The sequence below is a fragment of the Leptopilina boulardi genome, unplaced genomic scaffold (genome assembly GCF_019393585.1).
Source record: "Leptopilina boulardi isolate dan_hultmark-lab unplaced genomic scaffold, ZJU_Lbou_2.1 LbouV2_248, whole genome shotgun sequence".
NCBI classification, from domain to species: domain Eukaryota; kingdom Metazoa; phylum Arthropoda; class Insecta; order Hymenoptera; family Figitidae; genus Leptopilina; species Leptopilina boulardi.
In genome coordinates, this window is record NW_026137805.1 from 982,197 (window position 1) to 1,005,444 (window position 23,248).

Sequence of the window (23,248 nt, forward strand, 5' to 3'; positions counted from 1 at the left end):
GGCTGGGATTATCAATTTATTATTATTTGCATTATATGACTTTCATTTAATTATATATTCAAACTATTTTAAGAAGGGGGAATCAATGTCTTTTCTAGTTTTCAAAGAAAAACTTTTTTTTTAACACTCAGAGAAATTTTTTTTAATAGATAAAATTGTCTTTTCTGGTTTTCAAAAAAAAACCCTTCTTTTAAAATTTATACTAATTTTAATAAATACCTTTTTTTGTATGTTCTTAAAAAATAGGAGGTTCCAGTCTCTCCGGCTTCATCATTGAGCAATCCAAATCAAAATGACAGTGAACATACGTTGCTCACGACAATGCAACCAGTGAACGTTCTCGACCTTCACGAACCACCTGGACATCCACTTCATTTAAAATATCATCATCATCATCATCATCATCCACGACATCATCATCACCATCATCATCATCATTCCCAGCACATTCATCAAGACGACGATCATTCACGTGGTCCTGACGATCAGGACGATCGTGTAACACCCGAGTCAACAGGCACCAATTCAAATTTATCAGTTGGCGAACACAAAATGATTGATCTCATCTATAATGACGGTCAAAAAACAATTATGTACACACACGACAAGGAGATTATCTATGAGAATGAGGCTGATAGAGTTCAAGTTGTTGAATATCCACCACCACCACCATCGCCACCATCTCCATCACCACCACCATCCAGAGGTCAGGGATTGGTTCCCGTCAATTGTGTCACACCAAGAACAACATCAACACTACATTTACATTATCCACAATTGCAATTACAACAACACGATGACGACTTACCAAGAGGTGTTTCATCAGTTTCAAATAATGTCTCCAATTGTACAGCTGGCACAACAACAACCACTGTTTTGGTACTCTCTGAACTTGTCGCCGCCGATCCAACTGCAAGCGCTGCCGCTGCACAACAATTGACACTCACTGCCGCTTCACTTCGAGCTGGGTAAGTCCTAAAATCAAGTCAAAAATTTAGTATTTTCGATGGTGTACAAGATAATTTACTTTTTTTTTTTTACCTTAATCTCTCTCATTGTATCTTACGGGAAGATCGTTAAATTGTTTTAACGCCAGAGGGGCTGGGTCTTTGACATACCTCGCGTAAAAGCCCGCCGGTTATTATCATCATCGTCGTCGTTTGCCGTCGTTTCGCTCGGTTAAGCCACTCATACAACACTTAAACAAGAAATCGACCCCCTCTTTCTCTCCCCATTCATGCGCGATTCTTGACATTTCTCTTCTCCCATTTTCCACTTTGTGACCTTTGCCGACACGCACTTGACTTATACCTATACTAATCGACCTCGATATCGCTATATATATATATATATATATATATATATATATATATATATATATATATGAAGAGAGAAAAAAAATTTCCGCCGAGAAAACCAGGTAGGGATATATATATATAATGACGATGATTGAGAAACAGGATAATGGATAAAGGGTCATTGGCACAGAAGTAACACACACTTTGTTGTCTTCTTGTTAAAAAATAATATCAAAATAGTTACAGGAAACTTACGATTTTTTGTATAAATCATAAATGTCTTTTCTGGTTTTCAAAAAATCATTTTTTTTTCTTTCATCCCCCGGAGAAATTTTGAATCCTAAAACTTATTTCTACATTAATAGAAATCTAAGTAAGAATGATTTTTTGAATACTTAAATCAAATTGTCTTTTCTGGTTTTCAAAGAAACCCTTTTTCTTCCAAATATCAAAGAGAAATTTTAAATCCTAGTGAAACTTAATTCTTATATAAATCGAATTGTCTTTTCTGGTTTTCAAAGAAACCCTTTTTCTTCTAATATCGAAGAGACATTTTAAATCCTAGTGAAACTTAATTTTTATATATAAATCAAATTGTCTTTTCTGGTTTTCAAAGAAACCCTTTTTCTTCCAATATCCAAGAGAAATTTTGAATCCTAGTGAAACTTAATTTCTATATTAATAGAAGTCTAAGTAAGAATGATTTTTTAAATACTTAAATCAAATTGTCTTTTCTGGTTTTCAAAGAAACCCTTTTTCTTCCAATATCCAAGAGAAATTTTAAATCCTAGTGAAACTTAATTTTTATATAAATCAAATTTTCTTTTCTGATTTTCAAAAAACATTTTTTTTCTCCTACCCAAAAAGTTTTCAAACAGCAAAATAAAATATATACTACAGAACCCAACCCAATTTTCATACCGTTATTTTGAATTTCTCTTTCTTATCATAACGATGATGAATATTTTCTTTTTTTTCTAAATTTCGTAGCATAAAAAAGGGAAAATTGTTTCCTCGAGATATTTCGAAAAAAATCGATAAGACAAGATCGTTAATAATTGTTGAACATATATATATAGTTTAAGAATAGTATGGTGTTTGTAATTTCGAATGGACCGCTCGAAGAAATTTTTTTTATCTGTGTGTTCAATATCTTCATGAAACGATTAACAATTATTACACTAACACAAATATGTAAGGCGTGTTCAGGGTGCGTGTAATAGCGAGAGCGGCGCGCGGAGTAAGTCACGTTGCACGATAGAATTTATTATTGCGCTGCATTCATACTATAACCAACTTACCACGATATATATGAGGCAAAATTCCTGAAATGTCCGAACAAAAAATTAAAAGTTCTCGAATTTAATCCATACTTTTCTAAAATGTTGTTATTGTTGGTGAAAGTCTAAAAATCAATTATTATTGAATTTAATAAAATAATTTTTGAATTACAACGTTTTTAATTTTTGACTTTTGAAAAAAAATTTTTTTTTCAATGTACAATATTTATAAGTAGAATGCATAAAAGTTAACATATATATAATGATTTTTAAAGCTTTTTTGACGAGCTACACGCTCTTAATAAAAATTTTTTTTTTTAAATAACATTTGACCTTGAAATTCAAGGTCAAAATGTTAATTTACGTTTATCTCAAAATCGGATTTTTTAAAATTATTTTTAACTATCTCAATGGAAAGCTTGACTAATTTCCTATAAAATATGTAATTTTCAGAGTGGGACCTTTTAAAGTTTTTGAGATATTAATTAATTAATTAATTAATGTTTATAACAAATGAAATATTTTACAAACGAATAAAGTTACCGTAATTCTGAAGTTAGTAATTGAAAGTTAACGTAATTCCGCATCCAACGAGCCCTATATGAAGTATTTTGGATAAGTAAATTGTTAATAAACAATTAGTTAACATTGCAATTGTTTATTAACAATCTACTTATCCAAAATACTTCATATAGGGCTCGTTGGATGCGGAATTAGCTTAACTTTCAATTGGTAAGTTCAGAATTACCATAACTTTATTTGTTTGTAAAATATTTTATTTTTTACTAACAACAAGCATCCAAAAGCCCTATATGAAGTATTTTTGTTCAATTTTAGTTAAATAACAATAAAAAATGAAATATCTTACAAACAAATAAAGTTATCATAAATCTAAACTAACCAATTGAAAGTTAAGCTAATTCCGCATCCAACGAGCCCTATATGAAGTATTTTGGATAAGTAGATTGTTAATAAACAATTGCAATGTTAACTAATTGTTTATTAACAATTTACTTATCCAAAATACTTCATATAGGGCTCGTTGGATGCGGAATTACGTTAACTTTCAATTACTAACTTCAGAATTACGGTAACTTTATTCGTTTGTAAAATATTTCATTTGTTATAAACATTAATTAATTAATTAATTAATATCTCAAAAACTTTAAAAGGTCCCACTCTGAAAATTACATATTTTATAGGAAATTAGTCAAGCTTTCCATTGAGATAGTTAAAAATAATTTTAAAAAATCCGATTTTGAGATAAACGTAAATTAACATTTTGACCTTGAATTTCAAGGTCAAATGTTATTTAAAAAAAAAAATTTTTATTAAGAGCGTGTAGCTCGTCAAAAAAGCTTTAAAAATCATTATATATATGTTAACTTTTATGCATTCTACTTATAAATATTGTACATTGAAAAAAAAATTTTTTTTCAAAAGTCAAAAATTAAAAACGTTGTAATTCAAAAATTATTTTATTAAATTCAATAATAATTGATTTTTAGACTTTCACCAACAATAACAACATTTTAGAAAAGTATGGATTAAATTCGAGAACTTTTAATTTTTTGTTCGGACATTTCAGGAATTTTGCCTCATATACATACACATATAAATGTACTTATATATATATATCTATATAAATATTGCAAACCAATAACCATTAACTACTCAGCGCGCCACCTTGCTCTTTGCAATAAATAAAAATCAACGGCAATTAATCCGCTATAATATATGCACACCAGGACCTTGAAGCCTCGAAAACAACTGCATATGTTATACATAAATACACACACAGAAATTCTTAATAAATATATATATATATATATATATATATATGAGCATCCATACCATCCATGTGAGTAGATATATCCATCGATGTATATGGTTACATATACAGATACGAATTTATATTTGTATTATTTATGTTAAACATATGTACACTCCGTATGTCTCCATTACATGTAACTGTTGGGATAAATGTGTGTTCGTGTATCTTCACATGAATCACTATTATCATCCTTTACATATGGAAACTATTAGAAGTGTATTGAATATTTACGAATTTCTATATATTTCAATTTTCATTTTTTTTATTCAATATATACTTAAATCGAATTGTCTTTTCTGGTTTTCAAAAAACCACTTTTTTTTCTCTCACCCCCGAGAAATTTTGAATCCTCGCGGAACTTAATTTCTACACTGAGAAAAACGATTGGTTGCGATTATCATTTCGTTAGTAAGAGTATTTTTTGCTAATTTATATATGTTACTGTTACCATTTAGTTAGTCAGCATTTAGTTTGTAAGATAACTAATTAAATAGTTATTCCAATAAACTAATTAGTTAGACCAATAAAACAGTTATGCGCCAACCAATAAAAATAGTAATCCTAACTAATAAATTAGCAGCTTAGTTTACTAACTAAAAATGGTCACCTCAAAAATGGTAACCAATCTTTTCTCTCTCTATATATATACTTAAATCAAATTGTCTTTTCTGATTTTCAAAAAACCACTTTTTTTTCTCCCACCCCCCGAGAAATGTTGAGTCCTCGCGGAAATTAATTTCCTCCATACTTAAATCTAGTTGTCTTTTCTGGTTTTCAAAAAACAATTTTATACAAAAAAAAAAATTCATAAACGTCCATATTTGACTCGGGTGCCATTTCGTTTGAATCCGCCTCTGGTTGTTGAATGAATCCTTCGAAATAAAAATTTCGTTAAAATGAAAATTTTGAAAAATAAGAAAGAAATGATTAATTTTAATCGATCGTCGATGAAATTACTTACGCATAAAAAGAGTCTTGATTCGGAGATAATATAATTTTTTTTATTTTGCCCAAAAAAAATGCCATTTCAGCAATGTCGCCTTCGAAAAAAAAAAAATATATATATATACGAGTATATATATATATATATATATATATGTCTGTTGGGAGAAAGGAAGAAACTGCTATAAGCAAGAAGTGCGATCTTCGAAAATTCGCCTTCCCTTTCACTTTGCCGACCACCGATACAGAATTGTATATACATATATATATGTTTAATTCTACTGGGTGGTCAGAAAATATCACCTCTCAAATTCCATGGATATTTTGATAGTAATTGATTGTCATCTCGTTGAAACGATTCCATGGCAAAGAGATTCAATTGAAGATAATAAAATACAAATTGAAAATAGTGTAGGTGCTTAAAAAACTGATACAAACCAAATTTCCCTTTTTTTTCGAAAATTAGTTTTAACACTCAGTAGATATATGATGAGGCGGTCCAGTGAGCTCTCAAGGTTCCCAAATATATATATAGATAACCCACTAGTTTGTATATATATTAATCTCACTTAAATTAAAAGAGATTCGAATACATCTAAAATCCAATTTTCACATTTTTCTTTCAACTTTATTTTTTTAAATTCATTTTTTCATTTTAAAAAGCGTATTTTTTATAATTCTTAATTCATACTTTAACTTAATTGTATGAATTCATTTCAAAAAACGAATTCACAATTATAATTGAAAGTATGAATTAAATTTTAAAACTATAGAATTAAAAATAAGAGGAAAAAGAACCGCACATTTGGAAAATTTATAAATTGGCGGGAAAAAAAAGTCAAACTGTGCCAATCCTATAATTATGACCTTGGTATTAAAAAGTTGGTACAAGTTTCTTAATAACATACGACTCTCTTTCTTCTTCAATGAGGGGGGAATTCGTGATTGTATTGCACAAGTCTGGGCCCTTTTCGTGATTCCTCTTCTCTTGAGCGGTGTATAATTTCGGCGCAAGAACTTCAAGTGCGCACAACTTTGATACGTACACACACTTATACATACACATATATATATACACTATATGTCTTGCGAAAAATATACTCGAGGGGCATCATCATCAAAGGTAACAACACCGTGTGCCAAAGAAATGAACGAGGTGACTTTGCTCTTGGAGATTCTCAACTCCGACGCGAGATGACCGCACCGACGATGGTCTGCCGTCAACACGAGAAAGGAAAGGGTGGGGTAGGGGGGGAACGCAGACACAAAACTCCAGGGGCTTCACATTCCACATTTCCAGCCAAACGAACACGAGACACTTTTTATTATCCCGTGTGTGCGCGCACAATCATTATTTTTCAATTGCACCATTTTTCAATGACAAATACGCGCGCACCCAAAAAGAGAAATCCCATTACATTCATAGAATTTACGTCATCTAATAAATATTCACTTGAGTCAGAGAGGGAAAAAAAAAATCTTTATATGGATAATTTTATTCACTGTTAGAAACAGTTTTTGAAAATTGTTTTTCGAATTTTAAACTGATTTATAATTTTATTGCTATAATATTGTGAGATAGAAAGAGGGTATGTGTGTGTAATGGTACATGTATGGCAATCAGGCAATACAAAATGGCCGCTGTGGTCCAGCGGAGAGAAAACGTTGGACCTTAAGTCCGTCTCCTTTTAATTCTCACCGCGAGCCTCCTTGGATCTCGTCACTTCGATGCGTCTCTTTCCCTCTCTTTCTTTGATATCAAATCTCCTCTGTCGCCTTTACCCCCTTTTCTACCTTCTTTACATCCCACCCTTTCGGTTTTTTTTTCCTACTCTTTTTCTCTCTCACTCGCAGTTTTCGTCTTTTCTCCAACCTATAACACTTTTTTTATCTTCTCATCAATTCTATATTCTATTCTGATTTTTTTCAATTGAGTATTTTTAGAGGTTATGTTTACTGATCATATTTTTTCACATTGGATATGCTTAGTTTTTTTTGAACTGAAGTTTAATCAATTGTATTTACGAGTAAAATTAAGCTTTTACAAAAATACTCACAGAGTGTTGTGGGTCGTCGTTAAAATTACGAAAAGAAATATCAATAGTTTAGTTTTTTCTAAAACCATTCCTGAAAAAAAAATTGCCCTTTGGTATACAAATGATGTGAGGGAAAACCGCTTAAATACATTTAAGCCTAATCCACATGTCTTTATTTAAATCGAAAGTTACAGGGTTGGGCACGTAAATTATACTAATACGGTAATTTAAATGGTTCATTACATTGTATATTATCCCGATAATTTATGTCTCTACTTATCTGCGCAATTTACATTCATTACGATTTATCACCTGACATAACCTCCAAAAAAAAAAAACAATGAATGGTTTTTCTTTTAGCTACTCTATTACCTTTTTTTCAGTTGCTCCTTAGTCATCATTTTTTAAAATAAAAATTACGTTGACGATTTATTTTACAAAAAAAAAACTGTTCGATATTTTATTTTGACAATTTTTTTTAAGAATACAATTTTAAAATAATATTTTTACAAAATCAGGAAAGATGCCATTTGTCATAATTTTAGGCAAGTATCGCACCCTGCTCTAGTGAAAATTTAGTGAATTATTAAAATTAAAAGTTACTATAGTTACTAAATTTTCCCTAGAGCAGGGTGCGGTAGTTGACCGAGAATTATGACAAATGGCGAGTGGGGACAATGGAAACCAACCGTAATAAATGATAGTGTAGACTTAGTTCACATGTCGTTATTTAAACTTCAAGCAGGGTTGGGTAGTAGAATTAGTATAGTAACAGTAAATCCTACTATAACTATAATAATCTCAATATTTCTAACCAAAACTCTTATTTTTTGCCATAAAAAACCCATTTGTCATTGATAAAAAAAAAATGAGAATATCAATTAAAAGATAAAAAAAAAATATCTTTTCATCATCAATGTGAATATTATTAAAAAAAATCTTAATAGAAGTGTAATTAAAGTCAAAGAAATTCCTGAGCGCAATGAATATATATATATATATATATATATGCAATACACATGCAATCGGAAACGTATTCATTATTATTGAGAAAAAGAGAGTCTTTGAATGAAGGCATAGTTATATATCGGTTATAGTGTTAAAAAAGAAAAAAAAAGAGAAGTGTATATATCCTTCAAACACGGAATATCTCTCTTTTCGTTCCATATATACACACACACACACACGATAGAGAAAATTATAAGCCTCTCTTTGCTGCGGTGTTTGAGAGAAAGAGAGAGAGAAGCAGGCGGACAGACAGACAGACAAAAAAAAAGTAGCAAAGAGCGGGACAACGAAAATATATACGTATTATACAGTGCGCGCGAATATGCTACCCGATCATCTCGAACGCGCCCCTCTTTTAGTTTACATACGATTAACAATAATTGTATAACCCGCAGGTAAATAAAAACATTTCCGACTACCATCATCAAGGTGCGTTTTTTCAAAAAAAAAAAAAAAATCACGCAACAATAATGTTCAAATATAACACTTAAAACATTTATTGTTTTTCTTTTTTTACAAAAAAAAAAACATTTCAACAACTCACCGAAAATCGTGCTTTGTAACAATTCAAAATGTTCCCATAACAGTAAAGGTGTTTAAATTTTACGATATTCTTCAACATCTAATGGTAATTTTTTATCAGAAAAAAAAAATTAGTTTTTGCCTGAATTTGCATATTCATTTTTCTTAATAACATTCTTACATATATACAATGCATTTTATTTTTAACAGTAATTTCTTCTTCTTCTTCTTCTTTGAAAAAAAAAATAAGAACGTTTTAATTTTCTTCAATTGTATAATTTCTTTATTCCTTCTACTTATATTTCAATTGTTATGAGCACAACTTGAAAATATGTAAAAACAAATTCTTTTGCAACTTGTGGGGTTATTAAATTATTGCCTTAGAAATATGTAAATATTATATTCATATATATGTTGGATGCAAAAATTATTAATTATAAAAATATTAAAAATACGTATATATATATATAAATTGTAGAGTGTGATTAATTGAAGTTAATTATACAATTTCCTGGTCGTTGAATGATACAAATAGGTCATTTCCTTTTTGCAATATATAAATATATTTTTTCTGGTTGCGAATCCAAAGAGGATTTAAGATCGATTATACCTTGACGATCAGCAGTAACCGCGCATTAATTCGTATATATACCAACATTTTTGATATTGATCACACACGCGCGTTTCAATAATAATTATAGTACAGACTTTTATATATGCACTTGTACTTTATCGATAAACGCGATCGAGGACACTCTTTATATTATAACCGAAAACCAAGTTTTATACATGTATATATATATATATATTATATACTTATTCAAAACTTCATTTCTCGTTGGTAATACACACCAACTTTACGCGAGTAATAACACCCCTTTTTAAATGCACTACGAGAACACTCTTTTGAATATATGTTTGCAATCACAGGGTAAAATGCAATCAGACTTGTCTTTCTGTCCTGAAAATTAACAAGTTGATCAAGATCAACAAATACATAACTAGTCAATGTGTATATGTATACTGTCGATGAAGATTTTCTTGCTTCTTGTATTAACAGAATTTCTCGTTGAAAATTTAACTTTATTCCCAAATTTTGCCATAAAATCCGAGTCAAAAATTCACAACTAACAAAGTACTACAAAAGTACTACAAAGGTACTACAAAGATACTACAAAGGTACTACAAAGGTACTCCAAAAGTACTACAAGAGTATTACAAATGTACTACAATAGTACTTCACTAGTACTACAATAGTACTACAATAGTACTACAATAGTACTACAATAGTACTACAATAGTACTACAATAGTACTATAATAGAACTGCAATAATACTACACTAGTACTACAATAGTACTTCACTAGTACTACAATAGTACTACAATAGTACTACAATAGTACTACAATAGTACTACACTAGTACTACAATATTACTACACTAGTACTACAATATTACTAAACTAGTACTACAATAGTACTACACTAGTACTACAATAGTTTTACACTAGTACTACAATAGTACTACAATAGTACTACAATAGTACTACAATAGTACTACAATAGTACTACAATAGTACTACAATAGTACTACAATAGTACTACAATAGTACTACAATAGTACTACAATAGTACTACAATAGTACTATAATACTACTACAATAGTACTACAATAGTACTACAAAATGACTATAATAGTACTTAAACAGTACTATAGGAGTTCTACAATACTAGTACAATATTACTTCAGTATACAACTACTATAGTACTTTTAAGTACTATTATAGTATTTAGTAGTACAGTAGTAGTAGTAGTACTGTAGTAGAATGGTAGTGTTTTCTCAGTACTATGGTAGTACTTTTGTAGTAACTTACTAGTACATTTGTAGTACTCTTGTAGTACTCTTGTAGTACTCTTATAGTACTCATGTAGTACTTATGTAGTACTCTTGTAGTACTGTATTGTACTCTTGTAGTACTCTTATAGTAGTCTTATAGTACTCTTGTAGTACTCTTGTAGTAGTCTCGTAGTACCTTTTTAGTACTATTGTACTGGTATTTTAGTACTATTCTAGTTAAATGGGTACCGTACTAGCATAACAATATTAGTATTAGTCGCAAGTTATAGTACATTTTTTAATTGAAAATAGCCAATAAGAATAATTTAAACCGTTAGAAAAGTATTCTTTCATCTTTTTCTTTCTTTTTTTTTATTAAAAATTTATTTTTTCTTGTCAGAATGAAAAAGGAATTATAGAGAGAGAGCGAGAGAGAGAGAAAAAAAATTGTCAATTTCTACAAGTTGGAAGAATCCAAAGTTATTGGCGGTGTGAAAAAAAAATGCAGAAAAGTCTTTGGAATCTGAGAACGATCCAAGAGTGCTTGGCAATAAACGTTAGTCAACGCGCGATTCGAAAACATAAGGCGACATATAACTTGCATGATTCACTGAAGCCCTAAAATAGAAATGATGTCCGTCGTAATTGTTTAAGATTTCGGCTTTAAATCTCGCGCCTGAATTGCTGCATCATCATCAGATGCGCGTTTGAATCTTTCTCTCTTTCTCTCATCTCATATGATTATATCCTCTACCTTTATGATATTCTTTTCTCGACCATTGCAACGCTATAACAAAAAAAAGTCTCATAAAAGAATCTTTTATTTTTTTTTTCAATTCACATATATACCATAAGGTTAATAATAATATTTAAAAATGCATTTTAATTTATTCCCCTCTACATTTTGGATTATAATGATATACAGGGTAAAATTCAGTATTGACAGAGGAAAATTTAATAACCTCTGTTTTCGATATAATTAATATATATTATAATACATATGGTAAATATTGTAATTACAAGTGTAAAGACTGTTAAAGAACAAACAACATTAAGAACAATTTGAAAAAGTGTTGAAAGAAAAAAAAAATGAAATATATAAATATAAGTTTTAATGACAAATTAAGTAAGAAACTTGTTTAAAACGACCTTTCGCGCGATATACCGGAAGCAGGGTAGCAAATTCCATGAACAAACTAAAAAAAAAAGGAAAGAAAGAAAAGAAAAAGGATTTGGTAGAGCACACACGAAATGGATTACTTGCTCGCCATTGAATAGATATGGATAATTATCATAACGGGAAATGTCGTGTAAATTGTTGATAACGGCTGTTGTGTAATCGTGTCTTATCTTAGGGGATAATTATCGCTGCCACCTCGCTTAGTTCGCCAACTATACTATACTATCTAGTCTAATTTATTTCCCCTCTCTATATATATAAACCCCAATAACGGTGCGTTTATATCGTGTGCACAGATTGGTCTTTGGCGTTTAAGAATTAGTAGATTCGATTTAATAAACGCGCCAAACGACCTCGCCAATGTAATTAAATCCATTTCTAAATCAAATGTTAATAAAATAGTAGATCTAATGAGAAAAAGAAGTTAAAAAAAAGTGTTCCTATCGCAGCGGACCAGGAGAGAGGAGGGTATAAAGAATTAATGAAATATCAGCGCACTATTATCGCGACCAATATATATATATTTATTTATATATAAGAAATGCAAGAAATAATACTACTATAAGGAAATTATTTTAGATCGAAAGATTATAATCGACTCACCTACGTAAATATAGGTGAATAAATATAGAAATCTATATTGAATTATTGTAACGATATATTTGATTTAGATATTTAACATGCTTTTAATTTAATATACATGCTGGTAATAATATTGTTTTATGAATACTCTCAATTGGATAAAATAAAACTAGACATGCAACAACTAAACATGCAAACTTAAAACAAATTGTCTTTTCTGGTTTTCAAAAAAACCATTTTTTCCCACCCCAAACATGCGAGCTTAAAACTAATTGTCTTTTCTGGTTTTCAAAAAAACCATTTTTTTTCCCACCTCCGGGGAAATTTTGAATCCTCGGAATCTCTTAAAATTGTCTTTTCTGGTTTTCAAAGAACCTTTTTTTTCTTCCACTCCTTGAGAAATTTTAAATCCTCGTGAGTATTTTTTTATATACTAAAATTGTCTTTTCTGGTTTTCAAAAAACACTTTTTCCGAACTCATTAAGTTAGCAATTTTTCCCAAATTAGAAAAAAAATATCTTCACAAATTCTCCATCTTCTAGGTTTTGATACTTCTTCGAAACTCGTACAGTAGCAAAATTTGACAGGACCTGTAAATTAAGACGAAAAATATTACATTAGTGGAAAAAAATGGATTTTTCAATAGAATTTCACAAAGAATTTTTTTACAAACCTTGAATCGAATACTACTACTACTACTCCTACTACTATACGGAAACAAGAACCTGAAATTCGTGTTTCAAGGTCACCTGACAAAAATCAGCTGATCCATGCTTCTTTTCCTCAACAAGGTCAACAAACTTGGCTCTCGCTTTTCGGCATTCCAGAAACTGGACCAGAGAGGAATGACTTAGACACACACACTCACACATGGAGGTTTTACCAAGAAGTAAAACTGGTAGCCAAATCCCTCGATCGGATAAGGATTGTGTGTGTGTCTGAGGTCTTTCCGGTCCAGGAGGATTTCTTGACGAGGAAGCTGGTTTCCGATGTAAAAGAGAGAAGGAGAGAGAGAGAGAGACTGGTCTGTAACGGTAACGCCTCCGAGGATAACCTCAACCAACGGGGTTGTCACAACAACAACAACATCAACAACAAGTGGCGCCTTGCAACCACTCTGTTGCTACCAAGAGTGAGAAAGAGAGAAACAGAACAGGCGAATCCGGCTAGGTCAGCTTGAGAGTAAACGAGATATATAGAAAGAGAGAGAGAGAAGGACAGATAAAACGAGAAAATGAGAGACATAGAGAGGGAGACCTGAGGAACAAGTGCAGACCTGGTCTCGAAGCAGGCGGTGCAGACAGGTTGTCCAGATTCCACGGAAGGTCGTTTGCTTACCGCGGGTCGCGACGGTTGCTGCTTCTACAAACTTGAAAGTCGCCACTTGGGGGCTTGGGCCATACTTAGACTTGCTTCGTACCAAGTCACACGTACACGCAGAGAGAACTCTAGAAACCATCAGATCGCGTGCACCAACTCTATATACAAGAGAGTGAAATATACATCTTGCTTTTATATGTATATATAAATACATCTTTGCTACCCACACTCAGTCTGAATATATATATTCATACCATTAGTGTGGGTATATTGCGAATTGGGTAGGCGTATGAACGTCATCAGACAATTGAAAAGGGACCAGATTGTACGAGAAAGCTAGACTATATATTCTCGATTCATATTGCTTCAATATAGTATCATATGCGGCTATACATTATGCTGTAGGGTATATTTTATTCGATTGGCAACATTGCTCGAGGGAATGCATTGTTCCGGATATTAACAGCTTTCTGTTTTTCCTGTAACTCTTGAAAGAAAATGATGCGAGATGATTACTGATGGGAATTTAAAAGAAAAGAGAAATTTTCTTGATAAAGAAGTGCGCTGTCATTATAATTATATTGTGATATTGTTGGGCAAAAAAATTTTCGACCATTTTTTAAAAAAGTCGAATGAGGACAAATTTCCCAAATGCAAAAATCTTGATGCTTCTTCCCTTATTTATTTTATAATATATTATATTATGTATATAATATTTATTTTGTGTATATATTCAGGTCTTGGTAATTGTTTTGCAAGGTTGTAGTAATTGATTGATACACTTGGCAAATCTTATATGTTCATTGATGGAAGAAATCTTGATGTTAGAAACTTTTGAAAGCCGATAAGGAAATGTCTTATTCGCTATAAGACGGAATATAAATGAACAGTTTCGAGATAAACGGAAAGGTCGAACAATTATATAAATCTTTAAATGCCCCTTATCTTTTTGATCAGTACAAAGATTCGTTTATCTCTCCACAAGCAAACTATACGTTCCTCCTACAAAAAAAAAGAAAAGAAATTCTATCATCGAATCTAATTTTTTATTTCTTTCATATAGAAATAAAAATTCAATTTTTATATTCATAATAATAAAATTTAATATTTTGGGGAATAATTTCAATATTGAATTTTAATCAAAATTTATCGGTTTTAGAAAATATTAAACTTTTTAAAAAGTAAAAATTTTGAAATTTAATTAATATTGAATTATTTTGAGATAGAGAAAAATTTTTAAGAGATAAATTCTGAAGGTAGGAGCGTAGTTTAAAAAACTCTCTTAATTTTAAGGTTATGTTTCCTTATGGTTTTGTAATTTCTTAATTAAATATCTATATGTAAAAGAGACGATTTCTAGTAATCTGAATAATTTTCCAAACACTTTTAATAGAAAATTTTTTCGGAACGGTACCCGTTATATGATAAAATATAAAACTGATTTAGACATGCAACAACTAAACATGCAAGCTTAAAATTAATTGTCTTTCCTGGTTTTCAAAAAACAATTTTTTCCCCACATCCCGAGAAATTTGAAATTCTCGGGAATCTCCAGTTATTAAAAATTGTCTTTTCTGGTTTTCAAAGAACCATTTTTTTTTCTTTCACCCCCCTGAGAAATTTTGAATCCTCGTGAGTATTTTTTTATATACTTAAATTGTCTTTTCTGGTTTTCAAAAAACACTTTTTCCGAACTCGTAAAGTTAGCAATTTTTCCCAAATTAGAAAAAAAAATCTTCACAAATTCTCCTTATTTGATATACATCTTCTGAACTCGTACAGTAGCAAAGTTTGACAGGACCTGTAAATTGAGACGAAAAATATTACAATAGGGAAAAAATGGATTTTTCAATAGAATTTCATAAAGATTTTTTTGTTTTACAAACTTTGAATCGAAGAGTGATTAATGATAAAAATCACTGTTAACATTTTGCGGCCATATTTCACTGCAAATGACAAGCAAGCAGGGTTGGATCACTCACTATACGAAAGTAATATTCACTCAGGGTTGGGTTGCGATACTTTAGGTAACGTCCATTGCTTCTAATTGGCTGATGATATACCTGAAAATAATAATAATTAAATAATTAAAAAAATTTTTTCTTCTGAATAATAATAAAAAAATTTGTGTAACTGTAGAAATGGAGGTACAAATTTTCTCGAGACGAATTTTTGATAATTAAAAAAGTGAAGAACCTCGTACTGTATCGTTCAAAGAAAAAACTGTCTCAATATATAAAAGAATTACTCGAGGTAGAAAAAAAAATTATATTCACAGCTGCTAAAAAATCTTTTTGATTCCTTTTTTTTTTATTCTTAAGGACACACTCGATGGAAGTATACAATCGGTTGAAATTAGTGTGCCTTGTTGCCTACATTCCTCCACACATGTTAAATCGAGCTATATATATTTCCTTCATCTACACAACACTTCGCACTGTCAGAGAATGAATTAAAATTAAACGAAGATGCCCAGGGAGGGGGGCAGCTGTTTTTGTTACATCGAAAAAGATGAGAAGAATATTCTTTTGATTTACAACTCTCTCTCTCTCTCTCTCTCTCTCTCTCTCTCTCTCTCTCTATCTTTTTTTCTCCAATCTTACCAAACTTTTTTCTACAAATAAATAAAAAAAATATAATAATTTTCTCAGAATACTTAATGTTTGTTTAAATTTTTTGAGGTTAGGTGTGTCAATTGGCGGGAAATTCAAATTTCCTTTTCAATTCGACTGTTAAAAAAAAATATTTTAAATTATTGTTAAATATATAAAAACAAAATAAATGTGTTGGGAAAAAATTAAAGGGATTAAATTGTTTTTTGAAAAATCGTTAAAATTGCCATATCATAGATACGATTTGAGTGCGTTACATTCACGCGTGTGACAAATGGAATTGCCGCTGCCGATACCGGCTTGGACATGTACAACTCTATCGTTTCAAGATCGAAAGGCGGATTATATGGCGGTCTCTTAAAAATAATTAAACCGACAGTGAAATAGAGATAAAAGGAAGGTTGAAACGTAATAGGGCTGGAGATAAAAAGGGGTAAGGTTAGTTTGAAAGCAGAATTGACTTGTCACTTTATGAGAACGCGGAATCCGATCTGTCTATCGATTTAGGTTCATTTCTCGAAGAATATATCTATATATATTCAAGTTTGCTTATCTGATCATTATTTTGTCAAATAAACGCAAGTTATAGGGTTTTTTGATTTTATCGGTTTATTTTAAATCAACGACGCTTCGATTTAGTTGTAAACGAAGATAAGATTATACAAAAAAAATTGTGGGAAAAAAATTTACAACTGAAAATTAAAGAATTCACATTTTTATAACTGTTTTTTAGTTGTTTTTTTTTTTGTAGAAAGAGTAAAATTGAGATCATTCTGATATAAAATTGAAAAAAAGTGATATAAAATTGAAAACTGTTACTGTAAATCAGAATTTCATTAAAAGAGTCTCTTGAGGATCAAAAAGATTATGGTTTATGTAAGGTGTGTGTATATATATATGAAGACACGAATGCGCAATCTCTAGGAGAAAAGGAAGCAAGTCGAACCTAACCTAGCGTTACTGGACACAGCGTGAGGTTGAATATATAGGAGACCACTCATGAGAGATAAAGAAAGAAAAAGAGACAGAAGATGGTGACGTGAAAGGGGGTTAGAAGAGGAAAGAGAGAGAGTAGAGCGGAGACAGGGCGTGGTCCAGGCCTTGCTCTTACTTATAATTATATTTATTCGTGCACGCATGTACACCTATGGTCGATGATATACGAGCGCACCAAAGTCTCCGCATTCTCCATAAAGGCAAAAAAAAAAAAGAAAAAAAGATACCACATCATAAAATTGCATTATTTTCGCACGAATTTTAATATTCATTTACTTTTTCCACTTTATTTTTTCTTCTCAATATTTAAATACACAAAAATTCTCTTAAAACACCAATGTGAAAAAAATCTAAAAAATTTATTATAAATATTAATTTAAAAATAGAAAATAGAAATTAAAATATTTAAAAACTATTTTTAATTTTAAAAAAAAATTGAATTTTTCCAAAGAATTGCGTCGCGACTTTCTCCAAATCGATGTTAAAATTTAAAATCAAGAGACATTAATTTAAATGAGATAGAATTAGGAATGATAAAAAAAAAGTGCAACCGAGTTGTACATATATATATACTGATTTCAAAACGACTTATTACCAATTCGCATTTTTTTCTTTTGACATTTAACTAACAGAAGTGTAATTATAAAAATACTATGTGTCGTGGGCTGATTTATAAGGAAGAAAGTGAGCTTATATTAGTGTGTGAAATGACACTTGGACGGCTTATAAACTAGACGGTAGATTATTGCAAAAAAAAAAAAAATGAAAAATAAAATTTTCCTTGATAAGCTGTACAAGCCCAATTGCGGAGTAAAACTACATTGATATCAATCTATTCTCGACAAAATCCATATAATATCACAACTCTCATTTTTAAAGAAAAAATTTTTTATTTTTCATATAGATTAAAATTTTTTAAAAGTAAAAATTTGAATTTAATTAATATTGAAATTAAGATTAATTAGATAAAGAAATTTTTTATATTTTCAGAGACCAATTAATTTATGAATGTGGTAAATTAAACAAAATAATTTAAGTTAGGATAGTAGATTTAAAAAAAAAAAACTCTAAATTTAGAGGTTATGTTTCCTCATGGTTTTGTAATTTTTCAATTAAATCTCTATGTAAAAGAGAGGGTTTCTAGTAATCTGAATAATTTTCCAAACACTTTTATAAAATACTTTTTTTTTCACCGTAAGAAACGGCCACGAAAAGTGATTAAAGACAAAAATCACTGTTGACATTTTGTTGCCACGTTTCACTGCAAATGACAAGCAAGCAGAGTTGGATCACTCACTATATAATATAATATTCACTCAGGGTTGGGTTGCGACAATTTGGTTGGATCACTCCCTACACAAAATAATATTCTCTCAGGGTTGGGTTGTGATATTTTGAAAAACGTCCGCTTCTAATTGACTCTGATAATATTTCTGCAAATAAATATAATAATTTGCCTAATCAGAAAAACTTTTTTCTTCTAAATAATTTAAGAATTGATTTCCAATAAATACAAATAATTTTCCAAAGACTTTTACAAAATAAGCACTTTCCAAACAGTGGAATAAAAAAATAAAAAAACATGTTTCCAAAAAAAGGATATTACTTTTCCGTAAAGTTCGATACAAATTAAAAAAAAAAAAGAAATTGATTTCGATTTTGCAATATCTATATATATTGGAAAGTTTTTGCTTGACATGGCGGAATAAATGTAATACTTCCTACTTTTGCCTTTAGTGTGATATTTCTTTATTTTTGAGTCGCTTCTTATCGTTTCAAGTTTTGCTCGATGAAGCCTTATAACTTGTATGGAATTATGTTTTAAATTTTCAAGTCTCTCTCAACTGCGCGCGACCGCGACTTTATAAGAGAGAGAGAGAGAGAGAGACACAACGCACACGCGAAATATCTCGCTTGAGTGGTTCGCAAACGTCCATTGGCGCACGATTACGAAGTGACGGGTGAATTACATAAAGCGCAACTAACGCGCGCTAAACACGCGTGTATGTATGCTTCTTGGAATTTTAATTTTTCGTTTGATTTTCATTAAATGATTTTCCCGGGACACGAGACTTGTGAGAGAAAAAGAAAGAAAGAGAGAGAGAAAAAGAGACGCCATCGATCAAAGTAATGACAGTCTTTGCCGCCAGAAGTTTTATGGTGATAATTAATCATTCGCGCATTTTCAGAGATGTATATATATATAGTAAAATTTAAAAAAAAACAAAAAATATATACGATATTTTATACATACTTGATGGATTTTTAGTCATTATCGCTATATGTGAGAGAGTTGACTATTTGATGTGCAATTTACATTTGAGAAGATTTTATAATGTTAAAATTTATGAAAATCTTCGGATTAAGATTTATCTTATTTCATTTATTAATGCGCATTATTTTTCTTAACTGATTATATTCAACTTTTGTGTGGTGAATTTTTTTATTTAAGAGGAAAATATTTTATCTGTTTTTTAGTGAGAGAATAAAAGATTTATACATAACCTTATTGAACTTTTTTGTAAAGTAAGGTTATCTCCGAAATAGGAAGTTTAAAGCCTATAAAAATAATATAGTCATAAAAGGTATAGGGGGTTTAAACTTAAAACTTTTATTTTTAAAGGTCTTATGTAATAGTTTTACATTTCGGATGTTCTACCATAGTAAATTAAAAGATAACGGTCGTTTTATATTTTTTTTTATGTCAAGTTCTTAAGTAGAAAGTCTATATGTGATTTAACCCTTAGTTTGCTATGCAACTCTTTTTTAAAGGTCGATCCATAGGTTATTATAAAGTCTAGTTCATACCTGTATGTTACCAAAGAAAAAAGTAAAGGTCTTTTCACAAGATCTTTACCAGTTTTTTGCCATTGTCTTCACTCGCAATTTGTCATAATCCTCGTCAACTGCCGCACCCTGCTCTAGTGAAAAGCTAGTGACTTTGTGGTTACATTTAATAGTTACTAGTCACTAAATTTTCACTAGAACAGGGTGCGGTAGCTAACGAGAATTATGACAAATGTCGAGTGGGGACAATGTCAACCAAGAACCATAACCTACCAAATTGAAAAATAAAGATCCTTTCACAAGTGTTCGTAAAGCTAAGTTCATACCGAATCGCAAAATAAAGGTCCTTTCACAAGTGTTTATATAGTCAAGTTCACAAGTTAATTACGAAAGATTAGAGGTCAGATTCACGAACTAAATTCGAATATAAAGGTCTTTTCACACACATTAGTAAACACACATAACCAAATCAAAAAAAATTAATGTTTTTACATTCTTTTCGAAGAAAGGGTCGCGATTAGTTAATGACAAGAATTTATATGCTCAATTGAAAAAAAAATTACGTATATCACATTTCAAGTTGTTTAAAAATATCAGCAGGAGACCGTATATACTGTAATATTGAACGCATGCCGATAATGTTAAACTATGTCTTGAAAATGTACATAAAGGTCGGACATGCTTAAGGAAAAAACGAGAAAGAGATAAAAAGTTGAACTGTGTCCAAAGGAAGATCGATCAGCAATTACCATAATTTGTGTATATATGAGTATATACCACCTGGAACGGTGGCAGTATCCCGTGGTCAATGTTCAACCCTTTTTCTATATAACTTGCAAGCTGTGTGTGTATGTCTCCCTCTGTTTCTTTTGACTCGATCTCTTTCGCCATTGACCCCTTTTTTCTATGTATTTTTCTTTAATTTCATTCTTTGTTCTTTTCTCCCTATTTTTCTCGCACCCCTTATTTCCTTGTCTTAAAATTTCCCTCTCTCACTCCCTCTTTTTTCCTTCCTCTCTTTCTCTTTTTTTCTGTCTATCGATTTTGATTATCTTTTCGTTTTTTTACTGTATGGGGGATTTTTTTTTTTGAAATTTTTTTTTACCCCTCGCGACAGTGCGCATTTAAAACAAAAAGTGCACTAGATCGCGAGACTAATTAAAATTGTATAATTACGTTATCTCGAGATTTATATCCAATTAAAAAGAGTGAAAGGAAGTGTCTCTATATATATATATATATATAGCATATATGTTTTGACTTCTGTCGACACCAAAGATCTTTATCAAATCGAAATTCTTGTTTTTCGGGAATGCTATTAATTGCATTTGACTAATTAAGAGGTGCGACTGAGATGCGATACATGTTCAATTTTTATTTTTCCCCATGGATCTTTTTCTCTCCTCCCCCCCCCCTCTCTCTCTGTTTTCCTCATGACAAATTGCAATATCAATATTTTTTATTTTCAAGCAAATTAAAATTTATTTAAAAAAAAAATATCTTCGTTCATTAGTAAAAAAACATTTTTGTTTTTATTTAACAGTATTAAAAATTTTATATTCGATTCAATTTTTTTTGTGTTTTTTTTATAAAAATTGGGAAATTTTGAAGAAATTATATTGAGCCGTTTAAATACAGTTTTTCACACAGACTCGATATATATATATATATATATATATATATATATATATATATATAGTGGCCATGCACCTTTGATATTTTAATCCGTCGCAACAAGTGACGCGAGTATAAAAGTGCGTTTTTGATGCGAGTCGTTTGTGACGTGCACTCTCATTATTGCCCGAACACATGCGAGGCAAATTTATATATATATATAGATAGTATTTGTATATGGCGCGATTATCTTGCCCGCTTTATACAATATATATAAATTTAAATGTCTATAGGATGAGAGAGAAAAAGACGTTAGTCGATTAGTTCATTCGTTTTAAATATCACACGCGAGTTCTATATGCGCCTCGTTGATAAAAAAAACAAATTAAATAAAAATAAAAGTGATAAATTATTATTAAAATGAGATTCATTATTTACAGAGAGTGGAAAAAATTTTTTTTAATGGCAAACTAGAAAAAAAATTAATTTTCTAACTGCACAGCGCAATGCATGATAGAAAGCTTTCAATACCAAACGTAACCTCAAAATTGAAAGTACTTTTATTGCTGAAAAAGTGTAACACAATAGTGACAATTAAATTTAAAACAACAGGTTCTCTTTTTCCAAGAGGCTTCTCTATTTTGAGGTTATGTCTGGTATTGTTCATAAAATAAAATTGTCATAATATCGTGTATGATTTCTATTAATCTGAATAATTTTCTAAACACTTTTAATTGAAAAATTTTTTTTCACCATATGCGAAACAGTATCAGTTATCTAATAAAATAAAACTGATTTCGATATGCAACAACTAAATATGCAAGCTTAAAACAAATTGTCTTTTCTGGTTTTCAAAAAATCTTTTTTTTTCCACCCCCAAACATGCAAGCTTAAAACTAATTGTCTTTCCTGGTTTTCAAAAAATCTTTTTTTTCCCACCCCCAAACATGCAAGCTTAAAACTAATTGTCTTTCCTGGTTTTCAAAAAACAATTTTTTCCCCACCCCCAAACATGCATGCTTAAAATTAATGGTCTTTCCTGATTTTCAAAAAACAATTTTTTTCCCGCCTCCCGAGAAATTTTAAATTCTTGGGAATCTCCAGTTATTAAAAATTGTCTTTTCTGGTTTTCAAAGAACACTTTTTCTGAATTCGTAAAGTTAGCAATTTTTTTCTAAATTAGAAAAAAAATAGCTTCACAAATTCTCCACCTTCTATTAGGATTTGATACATCTTCTGAACTCGTACAGTAGCAAAGTTTAACAGGACCTGTAAATTAAGACGAAAAATATTACAATAGGGAAAAAATTGATTTTTCAATAGAATTTCACAAAGGGTTGCTACACTTTGGAAAACGTCTTTCGCTTTTAATTGGCAAATATTTCTGAAAATAATAATAAT

At 30.3% G+C, this 23,248-nt stretch overlaps 1 protein-coding gene across 5 annotated transcripts in view; it reads left to right on the forward strand.

Annotated features, from left to right (window-relative positions):
* Positions 1–23,248, forward strand: part of LOC127280490 (uncharacterized) — a 147,030-nt gene that overhangs the window by 66,481 nt on the left and 57,301 nt on the right. For all 5 annotated transcript variants that reach the window (XM_051303508.1, XM_051303509.1, XM_051303505.1 and 2 more), the window contains one exon: positions 247–968. In XM_051303508.1, the coding sequence (XP_051159465.1) occupies positions 247–968 (722 nt within the window). The remainder of the gene's footprint in view (positions 1–246; positions 969–23,248) is intronic.